This window comes from Scomber scombrus, chromosome 4 (assembly GCF_963691925.1).
Source record: "Scomber scombrus chromosome 4, fScoSco1.1, whole genome shotgun sequence".
In the NCBI taxonomy this organism is placed as follows: domain Eukaryota; kingdom Metazoa; phylum Chordata; class Actinopteri; order Scombriformes; family Scombridae; genus Scomber; species Scomber scombrus.
In genome coordinates, this window is record NC_084973.1 from 31,749,026 (window position 1) to 31,766,878 (window position 17,853).

Here is a 17,853-nt window from a genome sequence, read left to right on the forward strand (position 1 = left end):
GGAATAATGATTATTCATTAACAAAAAGCATAAAAACTGAAGAATAAAGTATCTCTGCTCTCCGAAAGCTTCCTTAAGGATTAATCACACATTTACCCGTGACTGATGAGGCATTCATTAATCATTTAAGAGAGTAATTATGAAGGGATAATGTGGATACATCTGAATATAAACAGTATGTGAGGGTTAAAAAAACGAAAACAGCTCAAACTCTAAAACATTTCTGTCCTGCAGGTTTATTATGAAGCAGTCAGGATGAACATGTTTCATCTAAAACAGCTTTTTGGCTTCTTGAGTAATCATAAAAAAATAAAATAATAACCGTAAAAGCTCCGAGTAAATTCCCAGTTAAAGCTTTACTGACGTATGAAGTACGCACATCTCCTGTGAGAGGAATGAGATGACAGAACTACTCAGGACTGTTTAGGCTCCTAACAACACGGAGCAGTTTGCGTGGATGAGCTCCAGGTGGCGCTACAGAGAGAAAGAGCTTCGACTCCTCCGTGAATAAATCAGGATCTGCTTCACTCACAGAGATGAGAAGGAAAAAAAAACTTCTGCAACTGACATTAAAATAAGTCTCTTTCTTTAATTTTTCCTTTGTTCTTCCCCTCATTCCCTCTTTCTTTGCTCCCTCCTCCTTCCATCCTTCTTTCCTTCGTTCCATCCTTCCTTCCTTCCTTCCTTCTCTCCTTCCTTCCTTCCTTCTTCCCTTCCTTCTCTCCTTACTATCTTTCTCTTTCTTTCTTTCCTTCCTCCCTCCCTCCCTTCCTCCTTTCCTTCCTTCCTCCTTTCCTCCCTCACTCCCTCCTTACTCCTTTCCTTCCTTCCTTCCTTCTCTCCTTCCTTCCTTCCTTCCTTCTCTCCTTACTATCTTTGTCTTTCTTTCTTTCCTTCCTTCCTTCCTCCCTTCCTCCTTTCCTTCCTTCCTCCTTTCCTCCCTCCCTCCTTACTCCTTTCCTTTCCTTCCTTCCTCCCTTCCTTCTCTCATTACTATCTTTCTCTTTCTTTCTTTCTTTCTTTCTTTCTTTCTTTCTTTCTTTCTTTCTTTCTTTCCTTCCTTCCTCCCTCCCTTCCTCCTTCCTTACTCCTTTCCTTCCTTCTCTCCTTACTTCCTTCCTCTTTCCTTCTTCCCTTCCTTACAATCTTTCTCTTTCTTTTCTTCCTTCCTTCCTCCCTCCCTTCCTTCCTTCTTTCCTTCCTCTTTTCCTCCTTACTCCTTTCCTTCCTTCCTCCTTTCCTCCCTCCCTCCCTCCTTACTCTGCTTCACTCACAGAGAAAAGAAGGAAAAAAACTGCTTCAACTTCTGCAAGTGACATTAAAATAAGTCTCTTTCTTTTTCTGGTAACGGTAACTTTTCACTCAGCTCTTTTGACTGTTCCTCCTTTCCTTCCTCCCTCTTTCTTTAATTTTTCCTTTGTTCTTCTCCTCCTTCCATCCTTCTTTCCTTCCTTCCATCCTTCCTTCCTTCCTCCCTTCCTTCTCTCCTTACTATCTTTCTCTTTCTTTCTTTCCTTCCTTCCTTCCTCCCTCCCTTCCTTCCTCCTTTCCTCCCTCCCTCCCTCCCTCCTTACTCCTTCCTTCCTTCTCTCCTTACTCTTTCCTTCTTCCCTTCCTTCTCTCCTTACTATCTTTCTCTTTCTTTCCTTCCTTCCTTCCTTCCTTCCTCCTTTCCTTCCTCCTTTCCTTTCTCCTTTCCTTCCTCTTTTCCTCCTTACTCCTTTCCTTCCTTCCTTCCTCCCTCTTTCTTTAATTTTTCCTTTGTTCTTCCCCTCCTTCCCTCTTTCTTTGCTCCCTCCTCCTTCCATCCTTCTTTCCTTCCTTCCTCCCTTCCTTCTCTCCTTACTATCTTTCTCTTTCTTTCTTTCCTTCCTTCCTTCCTCCCTCCCTTCCTCCTTTCCTTCCTCCCTTCTTTCCTCCCTCCCTCCCTCCCTCCTTACTCCTTTCCTTTCCTTCCTTCCTTCCTTCTCTCCTTACTTCCTTCCTCTTTCCTTCTTCCCTTCCTTCTCTCTTTACTATCTTTCTCTTTCTTTCCTTCCTTCCTTCCTCCCTCCCTTCCTTCTTTCCTTCCTCCTTGTGTTTCTACTTTCAATCTAAATACTGCCGACAAAACTCAAATCTTCATTACATGACATCGAAGTTGAGCGAACTGCTTCATAAAAGGAAACTGTTGCTACTTTATTGTTTTAAGATTATTATGATAAAAATGACAAAAAACAAATTCATGTATTAAGCAAAAAAAAAACAACAACAAAGTATCTCGACAAAAACCCATCATCAGTTCTTGCATGACAAAGGGACAGAGTGGAGTGGAAGCAATCAATATAAAAAGGTCAAAATGTCAAAAAGTCAAAGCCTCAGGGTTAATAATCAAGCTTGCTTTGGGCGTTTTGGACCTTTTAAATTTATGGGCACATTAACGTTCTTGTTTAAATCTGGCGGGACAAAAATCCATCTGTCATTTTCTTTATGGGGTTAATATAATTTCCTCTTTGGACAAAACAAACATCACGATGGCCCTGGAGAGTAGAGCTGCAATGATTGATTAATTGGCATCTATTCTGATAATCAATTTTTTAGGGGGGACAAATGTCTTCTTTATTCTTCTATGACAGTAAACTGAATACCTTCGGGTTATGACTGTTAGTTGGGACAAAAGACAATATATGAGGACGTCACATTAGACTTTGACCCCCATTTTTCACAATTTTAAGACATTTTTTAGACCAAACAGCTAATCTATTAATCATTAAAATAATCATTAGTAACAGCCCAACCTGAGAGCTCCACACTGCAAATTATAAAAGACAAAACTAATGTTAAATAGAGAAGTTTGACAACCCATATATAACATTTAGAAAAAATAACTCAAATGCAAACGGGAGAAAATACAACCAAATACATTGAACACAGGTGTCCTTGCCTTCAGTATGGAGTTGTCCTGCCGTGTGTTCTTGGTGTCGTATCCCTCCAGCAGGCAGCAGCGCACAGTGGAGCCAGAGCCTGCAAACTCCGCCATGTTCAGGTCTGTGAAGCCCAGCTGAGGTAGGAGAAAGAAGAAGAAGAAGAAGAAGAGGAGGAGTAATTGTAGACTCGCTAATGGAAGGTTTTCACTAACACATGTTTAGAAAGATGAGTTTTTCCCACAACACCCATCATTTAACAGGACGAGCCGCTCGTACATCTTTAACGTCACAGAGCGTTTTGAAGTTCAGTGGATGACAGAGTGCAAAAAAACACACTTAATTCAGTCAAAACCAGACAAGAGAGTAAAGGGGAGATGTATTTTTAAAGTTTAAAAGTGACTTAAAGTGGTGAAGGAAAACCAAATGATCGTTGTTCGTATATATATCCAAGGTGGTTTTTAGTCTTCTGGATAATCTTCAGGTGTGTACTACAGTTAGACAGGTCACATTTTACAGTTTCCCATCAGACGTAACAGTCTCTTAATACAGCATCTTGGATTGAAATACTTTAACTTAAATAGCCTGAATGACTCTTTGGGAAAGAGCAGACACAGAATATGTCTGTGACATCTCTGTAAAGTGAATTCATTCATTCATTTATTTCGACAAACATTATACATGTTAGAAAATTGTTACTGAAACTATGTATGACTATATATGCACTTCTGTATTAACTCGAGTTTCACCACCTCTCTGTTGGTTTATGGACCAAATTTGGGGATCACCCCTTGTCTCTTATTGGATACTCCCCTTTAATGATTGGCCTGAAGTCACATGACCATAAACCCAACCCATCTTGGTAGATACCGCATTGACAAGTACACGGGTCAATGACGTATAAGGATTTACAACAACTCAATTTTAGAATAATAAAAACAAGCATATCTAATGCAGTAGTTCAAACATTCAGAATGTTGTGTACCTGACAATTCATATTACAATGTGAAAGTGATTTTAGTGGGTTTTTCAAGATTAATTGGCACTGGCCTTAAAAAAAAGTAATGTGGTGCGACCATGATTCATCTTGAAATATCTTATATAAATAAAAAATCATCATTTACAAAAAAAAAAAAAAAAAATGCAAATACTTTTTTTCCAAACACTTTATATTACTGAAAACTTGTAAAAAAAAAAAAAGATGTGAAGCGTGTTAAGTAAATTAGTTAATTTCAAGATGAATCATGGTCGCACCACATGACTTTTTTTAAGGCCAGTGCCAATTAATCTTATAAAACCCACTAAAATCACTTTTAAATTGTAATATGAATTTTCAGGTACACAACATTCTGAATGTTTGAACTACTGCATTAGATATGCTTGTTTTTATTATTCTACAATTGAGTTGTTGCAAATCCTTATACGTCATTGACCCACATATCAGGATGCACATAATTGGTTTTTTTAAGCTTTGTACATTTTTCCTTCTTTTTAACTATTCTATTTAAATAGTGCATGTTATGTGTTTTATGACGACACTGATAAAGACCGTAAGCTGAGACGTGTTGGTATAATAATAATAAAGTTGTTCTGTACTACAAGTGTTGCTGTAGCTTTGACTTTTTTAAGACTTCTCCCTTCTCCATGCACCTTGGAAGTAGGTGAGGTTGTGTCAGAAATCTCTACTATGCTTCTAAAGAAGACTGATAACTATACAATACTGAATTGTGTAGATAGATTTTCACCATTTCTGTGCTCCTGAGAGTGGGAATCTAAATGTATATATCAGATGGGTAGATTTTTGGGAGAATATTGCCAAAAGAGGACTTAACTATACTTTGAAAGCAAACTCCACCAATGTTACTCATCAAAATGACTTTACAAGTCTTCGGAAGTACTACTGCACGTGTAAAAAAAAAAAAGTAGTTAAAACAGTGTTGTACTTGAATTTACATAAGATTTTAGATATGAGGAAGTATTATTCTTGGTACCTGTAAAAGTTGTGTTACATTTAACTTTGTACTGTAGGTCAGGGATTTAGTACAGCACCAGATTTCACAGATAAGAAAACTTTCATCACTGTTATCTTTTAAAAACAACCCTCACAGCTTCTCTCCATGTGCAAAGTTTGTCTTTGTTTGCACTACAGTTGTGATGTTATTTTAAATTAACTCCACAGGTCTAGCGAGCGAAAGGTTCCCATTCTTCATTCTCCGGGTTTCCCTTTCTTTAAGAGCTTCTGTTTTCATAGGTGTGCGTTTAAAAAGGAAGCCGACTTCTAAGGAGGGAAACGAGGTATATTTAGCTGAAAGGAAATCTAAATGGAGAACGGGCGAAAACAGAGGAAACGGTTCCTGTCGTGCCACAACGTCCACCGATCAACGACACTTCATCTTCACGGAGGGGCTAGACCTTGTAGTTTCACTCACGAGACGTGACTCATCGGTCAGGGATTCCCAACGTTACGGTAAGAGAGGCGTCAGGCAGGATGTTTTGCAGATCCAAGGCAAATGTAAGAAGGAGGACGAGTTTCTGATTAATGTTTGTGCCAGCTTGTGCTGCGATGAAATGCTAATATTTACACAATGTGGCATTACAGGTATGCAAAAAACTCATCTGTAACTGTTTCTGTGTGTTTACGGACCTGAGAGGTGAAGCGACCGGGAGGCTCTTACCTTCGTATATGCTTTTCCTCCTTTGAGTTCCTGCAGAGAAAACAGGAAGACAGTAATGAATGCTGTGATCCAACTGATCCAAATTTATATTACACTGGCTTCCAATTACAGGGCTCCACCGAGTTACTGAAATTACAGGCTGAGGACCACACTCATGGTTACTGCGTAGTTCACATGGGATATTTAGCATCAGTAGGATTCATGATAACACCCTGCAGGCATTCCTGTGGGCGTCTCAGGACTCTTCATGCTGTTGTACCTGCAGCTCTGTGGCAGCATTAAAAAGAAACTGTACTAGAATTTTAACAGAATTTGAGCAAATATCGAATCAAACAAATAAGAAAACAAGACTTTAAATCTGACCAAACAGGTTTAAAACAATATAACCAACATTTCTGACTCAATAAGAGGTTGTTTTTATCTTTAAACTCAGACTTTCTCCTGAGAGGTTTGTTCGTTAGAGTCTCTTTCAACTCTTTCAACTGCCCAAACTTGTGGTTATATTACTTGTTTAAGCCATATATAATGCCACCTGTTCTGCTCCTTTGTAGGTTGAGTTTCATTCATAAAAACGTTTAAAAACTCATAATTTCATACAAAAGAGCTTGCTGTCAGAAATCAGCTGACAAAAACACAAATTTGTATTTTTATCCTAAAACTATCTGACTTTCTTTCTTCTGTGAGATTTGCTCATACAAGTGTTTCAAAGTTGGATTCAAACAACTCTTTTAACTGCCTGAACTTGTTTGTTTCAGCCAGATAAATGTCACCTGTTGATGAGGAGATTGGTGCATTGGTGAGATTAACATAATCAAGGCCACCAAGATATGAGACAGCATGTTCTGCTCTGTTTGTAGCCAAGTTTAATTCACTAAAATGTTACCAAAGAGGAAAAGAGTGAGCCTCAAGCCCTGCTGTCAAAAAATCAGCTGACAAAAAAAACTACTCAAATTTAGGAAAGTATGAATCCAAGCTGCCAGCGTTGTGTCATCAGAGCAGCACTGAGACAGAAATAAAGAGGGAATATTTGACATGAAAAAATCCAAAACATCTTTCTAAAAGTAAACTTCTCCATGACTAATGTAAAAGACAGTCATGTGACACTCACGAAGATACACTATATGGACAAAAGTATTGGTACACCTGGCCTTTAACAATCCATAGGCATTAATATGGACAAATAGTGAAGAGAGTATCAATTTTGTTTTAGTAATACATTTAATTTTAGTTGATTTTAGTATTATATTTACAATCAGAGTCTTTCCTCGTACACAAACTCAGACTGTCTGTTCATAACACAAATGTTTCACCCATTAAGACCAAATCTGTTTTCCTTGCCCGAGACACTTTGACATTCGTACCTTCCTGACCGACACTCTGCAGACAGAAGGATCCAGGACTCCGGTGTGGGGGCTGGCGCTCATTTTGGAAACGAAGGTAAACGTCTTCCTCCAGCGGACACAGTTTTCTTGAACTTCCTGTCTGTAAGGCAGAGAAAACACAGCGATGAATATGTCGGTATTTCTGCATCCTCGCACTTCCAATAAGATAAAGATAATCCTTTATTAATCCCACAATGGAGAGTAGGGTTAATAAAAGTAGTAACAGTATAAACAAGAGGAATAGTTGTAGTGTCAGAATGATAATAATGTGTGAGATTGATACTGCACAGATATATTGCAAAGTTGAACTGAAAGATGACTACTTCTGCTTTCTTGCTTTCTGAGTCACAACTAATTTGTGTAATGATGAATATGATCCATAACACTGGAAATTAACGGTAAAGTTGACGCATTACAGCTGTTATACGACAACATGAACAAAGAGTCTATTTATACACAGCTAAACAAGAACTCTTATTCCCAAACATTTCCTGACATTTAGGTCAAACCCAAAACACTGTCAAATACTTGGCAACGTGCGGTTTTGATTCACCGTGTCCTCCGACATCAGGACGAGTTTTTTCCACTCTGTCTCACAGCCTCATGACCGGTCTGTCCGCTGAGGATCAGATTTAACAGAAGAGTTCTGAGAAAACATGTTGTGAGCAAGTTTTTCCAAAACTAACTGGATTACCGAGCTCATTCCCATGGCTTGTTATGACACTGAGGAGAGTTTTTTGATGATTTATTCAATGATTTTGTGGGTAGACATTCAGCATTTGTCAAAAAACTGGTGACCATTTGGTTACAGGAGCCACCAAGTGACCTCAAAGCCAATCATCTGATAACATTACCAACATGTAAACCAGTTTGACACTCAAGCTTTTCCTCTGGCAGTCAAACGTGTCAAGGAAACCTCTACGAAAACACAATTCGCCTTGTTTAAAATGCCTTTAAGTGTCCGTGTATCCTGGTGAAGTGGTGGGAAAAACAGACAGGAGGTGTAAAAACAAACCGGCGTTCACTGATCTGTTTGTTCCTGAAAACAAAAGCTGATGTGACTGGCAGGTTCAAGAACATTCCCAAAGAAATGTCATTAGGAGATGTTGCTGTGTGCAGCAGCAGCAGCAGCAGCAACAAGGAGGAAAGGAGGAATGTGTCTCCAGATTTGTGTGGTATGTGCTGAAAAAGAGGCAACTTCATTTGCTTGATAAAGAACTTATGGCATGCATTGTCCAGATTGTTGTCGAAATCAAGTTTTTCTGCAGCCTCACATGTTGTAAAATCAGACACTAAAAATGTTTTTTCTGTCTTTGAGGGGTGATATGTACTTTTAGTGACCTTTCTATTCTTATACCAAACTTTCTAAGCCAACAATTAGACCTTTAAGCTCGGAGTAATACGCCCTTGCTGACAGTCATTACAGAGCTGAGCTAAAGAGCTGCAATCTTCAAAATCTAGTCAACAAATTAAGGTCAAGTAAAGAGGAATATTTTAAAATAGAACAAGACCGAGAGTCTACAGGCGTGCTAGCTGTGGCGTTCAGACCGACATGAGCTCTGCGCTGCAAAACATCATCCGACACTGACGCCTCCACTGACGCCTCCGTGTTAACCTTCCAGACAGCTGTGTGGCGATCTAGCATCTGATAAGTCTTTAAATGCATTAATCTCTAGCTCCAACTCAACTTCCTGGATCATACTTATTGCATTATAGATATATAAAAGCAGGCCTTTTATCAGTATGAATGCAGCCTAAATGCCCATGCTCACAATATCAATGTTCACATGTTGATATTTAGCAGATACGAAGGCTTAGTTTAAGAGTGTTAATATGATCAAATTGACTTATTAGCTCTAAAAACAAAGTATAACCGAGTCTGACTGGATTGTCTTTAGTTTTTGCAGGAATTTGGTTATAAAAATATGAATGTCTGAAGCAAATTTCATGGAAATCCATCCAAAAACAGTTGAGTCATCTCCACAAGACTCAACCACAAGTCCCTAGAGGAAGGGTCAGGGGACCACTGAAGTACTTTTGAGCCTCTGGGGAACACGAATGCCTGCAAACTTATCAAATTGTTGTGATATTTCAGTTTGAGCCAAAGTGGTAGACCAAGCTACAGACCACCATTGAGATCCCTGTGCCTTAAAACAAGTCTTTCAGCATGTGTAGAAATAATCCAACTGTTATTTATAGTTAATTATGAACATCTTTAGTGCTAAAAACTCACAGTAGTCTGGGAAAAAGAAATCACCACAAAGCCGTCATTAATTCCAGGTTACAAGACCCCTCTCTGTTTTTTCAATGACCATCATTTTGTTAACCAAACAGTTCAGTTAAATACCGTCTTGTTTAAATGTGCTGTCAATCACACAGTAAAAGCAGAGTAATTGAGGTTTTTTTCTTGTCTTCCTCTTTAATGGCAAACTGCTCATTTAGGAACTTTTATTGGATTCGGTCCAACACCACGCTGAGGAGAAATAGATCAGCTGAACAGTTTCTGAAGTCATTTAAACTGCGTGACGCCTCTTTTATTCCAACACATATAAATCACAGACTGAGTGCTTCATGTTGAGGCGAGACTGAAGGTGGAAGGTTTAATTAAAAGCAGGTGGGGAGTTCTGGTCCTCTGAAATGAGGCCAACGCGGAAGTAATTTAAAACTGCATTCTATCAAAAGGCCACCAGGGGGCGACCGTTTTGGTGTCAAAAGGACTTCCGTCTCTATACAAGTCAATGGAGAATTCACCACCTTCTCACTTGATTTCTAACCTCAGTAAACGTTTTCAAAATGTGTTTATGGTCTCAATCGCTAGTTTAAAGCCTTCTTCAATGCAGTATGATGTTCATTTGTGAAATTTTGGCCTCCCTGATTTTATATGTGACGATAAAGCAGGGTATGCATTAGGGCGTGGCTATGTCGTGATTGACAGGTTGATTGGTTCACAGGTTCAGGAGGGCGCCTCATGCCCCTCCTGATGCCCATATAAGTAGAATCCGTGTTATTTTTCCCAGCATGCACCTGAAATTGCGCTGCCCAGATCTGATACTATTGGCCTCCGAGCAGCAGTCCACAAACCAATGGGTGATGTCACGGATGTTACGTCCATTTCTGATATACAGTCTATGATTAAAAGAGAAATGTTTCATACTAACGAGCAGGTTGTTTCCATCGAAACTACTTTGGAAAATTAGGTTAAGTACAAGTTCGGCTCTGCAGCTCACCGACCACCCAATAATTCATCTTCAAACTTCACATGAGATGTAAACTGTATTTTCTTTACTGATCATTTCTGCAACCCAGTGTCAATTGGTGTAACCAGTATGTTTTCATAAAAATGTGATTATATACACAGGGGGGGAAAAAGTGGACTATAATGTGGAATAAATATAATCCACATTTTCAATGCAACGCCATGTTTTTTAACAAATTTGTCAAAACATATTCAGAAAAAATGGTTGTTTTTAGGGTATTCCTGCTCAATATTGACAAAATGCTTTAAAGTTTAAATGTAGAAACACTTCAAAATAATTTCTTTTCATTTGATGTTTTTAAATGAAGTAATTATTAGTATAAGTCCACTTAAATACACTGTAGGTGGTTAAAACATTTAATATTCATCATTATTTTGTGGTTACACCATTTGACATTTCCAGGAGCATTCGGTCTTACTTTTGGTTAAAAAATGGTGCAAATGTCATTTCAAATGATATAAAACCAACAAAAATACTAAATGTTCATTTTAACAAACCTGATTCTGCTTTTAAAACTAGTTTTTAACATATTTCTGAATTGCTCATCTCGCCGACCCTTATTTGTCACTGACCTATTTGCAGGACCAAGATCTTCTCCAATAAAGCAACTAGAGCCTCACTAATACTAATACTGGATTTTTGGGTGCTGATGCATCAATAAACTAATTAAGCCAGCTATTATCATTAAACTATAAATCAATTCATCCTCTTTAACTTTATGACAGTATTTCTATTACAATTATTTTCATTATAGTTCATCTATTTAATTTTCAGAGGATACATGAGGCAGTTTGTGGGTTAACAGAATGACAGAAGGTGCAAGTGACACACGTGCAGCAACAATAACACACACACACACACACACACACACACACACACACACACACACACACACACACACACACACACACACACACACACACACACACACACACACACACACACACACACACACACACACACACACTATAGTCTAAACCAGCAGCAGCTGCTCCTTACACTCCCCTCCCCCCTCACCATTATCCACCGCCTCCTCCACAACGTGCCGCGTGATTTCTGCCACTTTACTGCTTTTCTGTCCTTTCATCAATTTTCAAAGTAAAAGTCTGAGCAAACACTTCAATTAAAAATAGAAAATAAAACACCAATTTCTCTTTACTTTGGATTTAAAATGAGCCGCTGTGCATCTTTATTGTGTCTGTGACGGTTTTACTACTGCTGTATATTTATGAGTTTTACAACTATATAGTTTATTGTTTGTATATATATAGAAGTCGTAGTAAAGTAATAGTAGCAGTAGTAGTAATAGTAATAGTAATAGTAGTAGTAGTAGTAGTAGTAGTAGTATTAATAGTAATAGTAGTAGTAGTAGTAGTAGTAGTAGTATTAATAGTAGTAGTATTAATAGTAATAGTAGTAATAGTAGTAGTAGTAATTTAATATTTTGGGGGGTTTACTGCTGTTCAAATAAAATGTTTAATATTTTATATTAATGTTTTATATATTGTTAATTAATTAAAAATTACATATTAATCCCTGTCTCTTTGCACTACTCGTTTTTACCTTTAATTACTTAAAAAAAAATTTAAATTTAATGTACCCAAAACCTTTTTTTTTTTACTCCTAAACTAAAGTCCAAACACTGAATAAGTGAGGAGAGGTGAGAATGATTTGTATCCGTGTATCCCTAGAAACACGTGAGGCACACACACAAACATAAGCACACTCTCCACTCTTATCAGGACTCCCACACCACTGGTGCTCCCGCCTGCAGAACGAAGGGGAACGTTCCCAAACCACATTCCTCACTCCAGATGGCTTTGTTCAGGCTCCATGGAAACCTCACACTCCTCCAATCCACCACCACTCCGCCTGCAGCTCGGAGGAGGAGGAGGAGGAGGAGGAGGAGGTGACGCTCACACCAACACTCTCTCTTTCAGCTTCAGACGTTTTTAGATGCTCTCCGACATTTGTTTTTTAATCGCACCTGCAACCTTTGTGCCTCCTCTGACTCATGGCTCTAGCTGCTACGATTAGTACATTAACCGATTAGTCAATAAACAAAAAAATTATGTGAAATCTGCTTTTTGTTTTTTTTAAATGAGCAATTAATTGTTTTCAGTCATTTTTAAAATAAATAAAACGTCCAAATTCTCGATTTTTTTAATTTTTTTAAACTTTTTTTAATAAACTTTATGTCTTATCCTCTCTTATTTTTTAATTCCCTCTTATAATTTTGTATTTTATTCATTTATTATTACTTGTTTACAATTCTTGCGTGCATTGGTCTCAATTTGTTTCTTTGTCATTTGTTCCTTTATCGTAATTGTTAATTTTCTTTATGTCGTCACTTGTTCTGTCTTATTATCAGCTTGTCAATCCACTGTGAAGCACTTTGAACTACATTAATCTTGTATGAAAGCTTCTATGTAAGTAAAGTTTGATTGATTGATTGGTTTATTGATTGATTTATTGGTTTATTGATTGATTTATTGGTTTATTGAATAACTTTAGGTTGTGGGAAAAATAAGAAATAAGGACGTCAGCTTGAGCTTTGGGAAACAGTTTCATGTGTATATTTTGATGCAGATCTGCATCCACATGCAGGTTTTATTAACCTTTTCTGTTACTAACTAAGGCAGCAGAGAATCTCACATGCTGTCTATCATTTTTAATCTTTAATAATGTCAGAAAAGTTTTGATCTTCAATAAATCTATGATGTAGCAGTGAAGACTGATGGCTCTAATGGTTATACAATAAACCCTGCAAGTTCTTGTCATTTTCACTTTACATATAAATATATATTTCAATCATTATTGCTATGTTATATTTTCATGTCGTAGGTAAAATAAGACATGATATTGTGTGATAGGAGCTGTTTAGTGGTGTAAAAGTTTAAAAAAATACACTCTCTCTGCTCTTTGAGACATTAATCAAAGTTTAATCACATTTATTGATCAGTCAGATAGACTATTGATGCTTTCTAAACACATCTGTGGTTCAAAACTTGGTATAGACTCTTTCTATGAGGGGAATCTTAGGCTGGGTCAACATTGACTAAAAGTTGCTACAATAACACATTAAGAGGACTGAGCTGCAGCCTCAGTGGAGGTATGCAGGCTCTAGTTGGCCTAAATCGGATGTTTTTGACGCATTGTGAGGCTTTAACACTGTATCAAAACTTCACAAAAGAAACTTCACCCATCCAAAAATAGACGAGGAGATAGGAGCAGCTCTGCAGCTCTACTGCGCAGTGAAAGCAGCCAAGCAGCAAAGTTGCAGTTTAGTTTAACCAGGCCACAGTGACAGTAGACAGACACTGGAGCTGCTCTCACCACAGCTCAACAGAGCTCACATAAACAGACGACTCACTGAAGGCCGAAATGAAAAAAGAAAGAAAGAAAAACTGCTACAAAGGCCGTCATTGTGCACGTTCTCTTCCATGCATGTGTCCAGCAGGGGCGAGGCTTTCATCTTTGTTGTACAGTTGAACCAAATTAGTGTATTTTAAAAAACGGGGAAGAAAAACAAAAACCTGCTGTTCCCCCCTTCATAACTTCATAACATAATTTCCGACAGCTGCGAGCAGAGGAAAAGTCGATGTTTCGCACACACGTCATCCTGAAGTCGTAGCAACAGCAGCAGCAGCGGAAGCAAATGAGAAAAATGTGAGATTTCTACCATGACAACACAATCTGCATTTAATTCACTGTCACCACTGTTAAATGCTTGTTGACCCAAAACCAAAAACACAGCTCAAAACAGCAAGATTAGTAATCCATTTACATTTTACTGCCTTTCACTGAGAAAGTAGAACAGGCTCAAATTGCGACATCATCGAGAATTACACGCAAATTAACGTGTAACGAGGCCAAGGGCTAAAAAGGCAATTAGGCCAAGAAAAAGTGGAACACAATACTCCTGCGACTGCGTAACATCCAGCAGATAGATTAGGAAGCGGTAGGGAAAGCAAATAGAAGCTGAAGGGCTGAAAAACCTCAGAAAATCCAACACTGGAGCCAATAGAGACAGAAAAACTGAGTCTTTTTTGGAGGTTTTAATTGAGAAGAGGAAGAGAGGATATGAAGTATTTCTTAAAAGGTTATTTTGGTGGAGATTAAGTGGAAACACAGACAGGAAACATGTGAAGAAGGTTGGCGGTTTCACAGTGTAACGATGTGACCACAAGGCCACCGCAAATATCAAGCAATTATAGAAGAAATCCATTTTCAGTTAATAAAACTTCACCCCATGAATTTAAAACCAATTCTTCTGGGAATCATTACCTTCCTAAAGTTCTCACTTGCAGAGGTCAATTTTTAGTAAGATTTAGGGAACATAAACACATTTTGAAAATGTTTACTGAGGTTAGAAATCAAGTGAGAAGTTGGTGAATTCTCCATTGACTTGTATAGAGACGGAAGTCCTTTTGACACCTAAACGGTCGCCGCCTGGTGGCCTTTTGATAGAATGCAGTTTTAAGTTACTTCCGCGTTGGCTTCATTTCAGAGGACCGGAACTCCCCGCCTGTAATATACAAACATCACTTTATTTAAGTTTAATATATTGGCTATGAAGTGTCAAACTTCCATGGCACTCAAGTCTTACCGTTAGGTCTTTCAAGTAGCTGCATAACCCTTGTATGTTAGAGTCAAATAGATTATTTAAGTTTCACTACAAAGAATTGATAAAGGATTAGATAAAGAATTGGACCAACAAGCAGAATCGATAATTGCACTGATATCAATAAAATCTTATCAATACCCATCCCTACCTAAATGTAGAGGCATGAAATAATCAGAAATGTATGTTTTATTTTTCTCATTGACAACGTTTCTTCTCTTTACTGCCACTCGTTCAACCACCACAACTGTCTCTCTCTTTTCTCTCGTCTTTTTTAAAAAGAGCTAAGAACAAAGCCTTTACTTTTAAAAAAGGTCATCAAATGAGAGCTGGCCTCCCCTTGTCGTAAAGTGGTGCCATACATGAGTACTTCAGTTGTTCTATGAATGAAGTCGAACACAGACACCAGACAACATTTATCCAAGCCGGGACCATGAGATGGAAACAACCTCTGAGGCTTAAACCTCTGAGGCTTGCAGTGGTTTCAGGCCTCCAAGTTGACTCCCGTTGACATCTACTAATCAGTTTCTCCCGCTGTTCGGAAAACCTTTCATTATAAAAAATAAAGTCTATCATGCTGAGCTAAAGTTATAAGAACTGGAGTCAGAATAATCTGCAATCTGGCAAAAAGGTTCACATTATTAAAACTTTACTGTTACTGCTTTTTCTGTTTTAAAGGTATTTGTTGGTTTGTTATTTTGGGGGGAAAATAAAGTAACTGAAGCAAATATAACAAACACAACAACAAGTTAAACCTCTCAGCTTCAGTTCAGACTTCAGAAAACAAACCGTTGCTGTGATTACACCCTTAAAATCAGCCAAAAGCCCGAAATATAAACATCAAGTCCCTGATTGGAGTTGCCCTCTGTAGGACCCCCAGCATGTGATGACTCAACATCTGAGCGGCGCAGCTTACATGGGGTTCCTTATCTCCTATCCTATCCTGGCTGCTGCAGTGGCCGTGGCTCCTGGTGGGGGGGCTCCGGCCGCTGTAGCAGAAACACAAACAGTGGCCGGGGCCGAGTCGGGTCACATCGAGGGCTCAAGATAAACAGCCTGATCTAGCAGAGTGCTGAGGAAGCAGACAGATCCTGCAGCGGCGCGATGACGTCAGTACAAGACCGGCGGGGGCCAAGAGTCAGAGGAGATGTTCCTGTACATTAAATGTCTGGGGGTTGATCCCAAACAACCGTGTGAACGAGTAGAGGAGGGACAAGACCCAGAAATCCCTGAGAAGAAGCTTTCACACTTATATCCTCCAATTCTACACATAAAGGTGACGTATAATGATGTATAATGTCTTCAGTGCATCAGGGAGTGAAGTTTGAAAGATGCTGGTATTCACTGGGTAAGGCAAAGGAGGATCTAACAGAGGAAAATATGGAGTTGCATTATGGGAAATGTATGATGTATTTTTTGAGCTTGGAAATAAAAGTCAGGAAATCTTGAACTCTGCTGCATCGATTCTGACCCTCCAACCATCCATCTTTAACAAAGTACAACACTAGGATTACTGCACTGCTCTTTCCAAGTTGCTGTTGGTCATATTTGACTGTCTTCCCAAAAAAAGGCATAGTTATTTATTCTTTATTTGGATCTTCATAAGCTTCCTCAAAGTGATCTCTAGACTCCCTGGGGTCCACAGAAAGGGTCTGTAGTCGGACTACTGAACCTCCCACCATGTATAAAGTGCATAGTTTTGTTTTTTCACTGCAGAATGAGGTAGAGGGAGAATCAAGACATATAAAAGTCTTTCATTCACATTAATCCTACTGACTGGGGTACCTTCAGGCCCCTGAGATTTACTTTTTGTCTTATCTAACAGGTGCTTTCCATTGCAATCATTGAATGACTTTTGATGAATTTATATGTTTGTACTGTGAGGCCACAGTCAAAAGCACCCAATTCTGCCCATATGCACTTGAGTTCATGTTTACAATGGGTCCTAATTTAGAGTATCACACAGTGTCGGTGCATCAGCCAACTTGAAGTTGTCGTACTCTGTCGACGGACATAAATACAGCTCCTCCCAGGGGTTCAGTGGGAAAGGGTTAACCCTAACCCTAAAATAATAATATGAATCTGAATTATGACATTAATTACATAACTTAATATGTTTTGAGAAGAAAAAAGTTAACATTTTGCTATGATGGTAGTTTCTTATAGAAGTTTATGTTTGGTGTTCCCACGGACCCCCGTCAGTAGTCCTGTATGTTAAACATGTTGATATTATGACGGTCGATGCAGCACAGTGAACAGTGCACCAGGCTGCTATTTTAGTGATACTGCAGGGCTACAAATGGCATTACTAACTCTCATTTTTCATTAAAAAATTACTCTTCCAATAATTTGTTTAATCAATCAATTCATTGTTCTTATCCAAGAGTCCATAGTGACATATTTCAATATCAACCAACAGTGTTAAACCCAAAGATTTACAATTAAAACTGAGAAAAGTAGTAATTTCTCTTTTTGTTAAGAAGCTGGAATCAGAGAAAGTTTGGAGTTTCTGCTTGATAAACGATTAATTGTTTAGCCAATTTGAAATTAAAAGTCATTTCAGCACTATTTGCCCATTTCGAGAAAAAAAACTTGCTTCTACTGACGGCTTAAGTACTCGTATTTATTAGCTGTTTATTCAGTTCAATGCCATCTTTCATTCATCAGTGGGATTGAAAACTGCAGGATTTAAACTGCCGCAATCCAATTTGCTCTTTTATGAGATCCGCTGCGGCTCTCCTGAGTCAGTTATCAGCAGTTAACTCCACATCTGTGATGACTGAGAAGAGGAAAACAATGGGAGCCGTGCCATTTCAAGCTGGAACCAAACCAAACATTTGGATCTTTCTATGAGGCACACTCTGTTTGTATGGTTGGAAAGTTTTTTTAGTAGATTTTAGTCAATGGAATTCAATTATGTTGCACTTTAATCATTTTGGGGTAAATAAAACCTCACAAAGAATAACTGAGGTCAATCTTAGAGGACTCTAATAATCGATTCAACAGGAATTC

The 17,853-nt window shown here is 38.4% G+C and overlaps 1 protein-coding gene and 2 pseudogenes across 1 annotated transcript in view; 1 reads left to right on the forward strand and 2 right to left on the reverse strand.

Moving 5' to 3' along the window:
• The window catches only part of LOC133978509 (uncharacterized), a 455,381-nt pseudogene that overhangs the window by 259,733 nt on the left and 177,795 nt on the right, over positions 1–17,853 (reverse strand).
• Positions 1–17,853, forward strand: part of LOC133978510 (zinc finger protein 208-like) — a 355,630-nt pseudogene that overhangs the window by 49,952 nt on the left and 287,825 nt on the right.
• eeig1a (estrogen-induced osteoclastogenesis regulator 1a) overlaps positions 1–17,853 on the reverse strand; it is a 37,239-nt gene that overhangs the window by 9,423 nt on the left and 9,963 nt on the right. The window contains exons 2-4 of the mRNA XM_062416808.1: positions 6,940–7,060; positions 5,579–5,608; positions 2,924–3,040 (exon numbers count right to left, since the gene is read on the reverse strand). Of these exons, the coding sequence (XP_062272792.1) occupies positions 2,924–3,040; positions 5,579–5,608; positions 6,940–7,060 (268 nt within the window). The remainder of the gene's footprint in view (positions 1–2,923; positions 3,041–5,578; positions 5,609–6,939; positions 7,061–17,853) is intronic.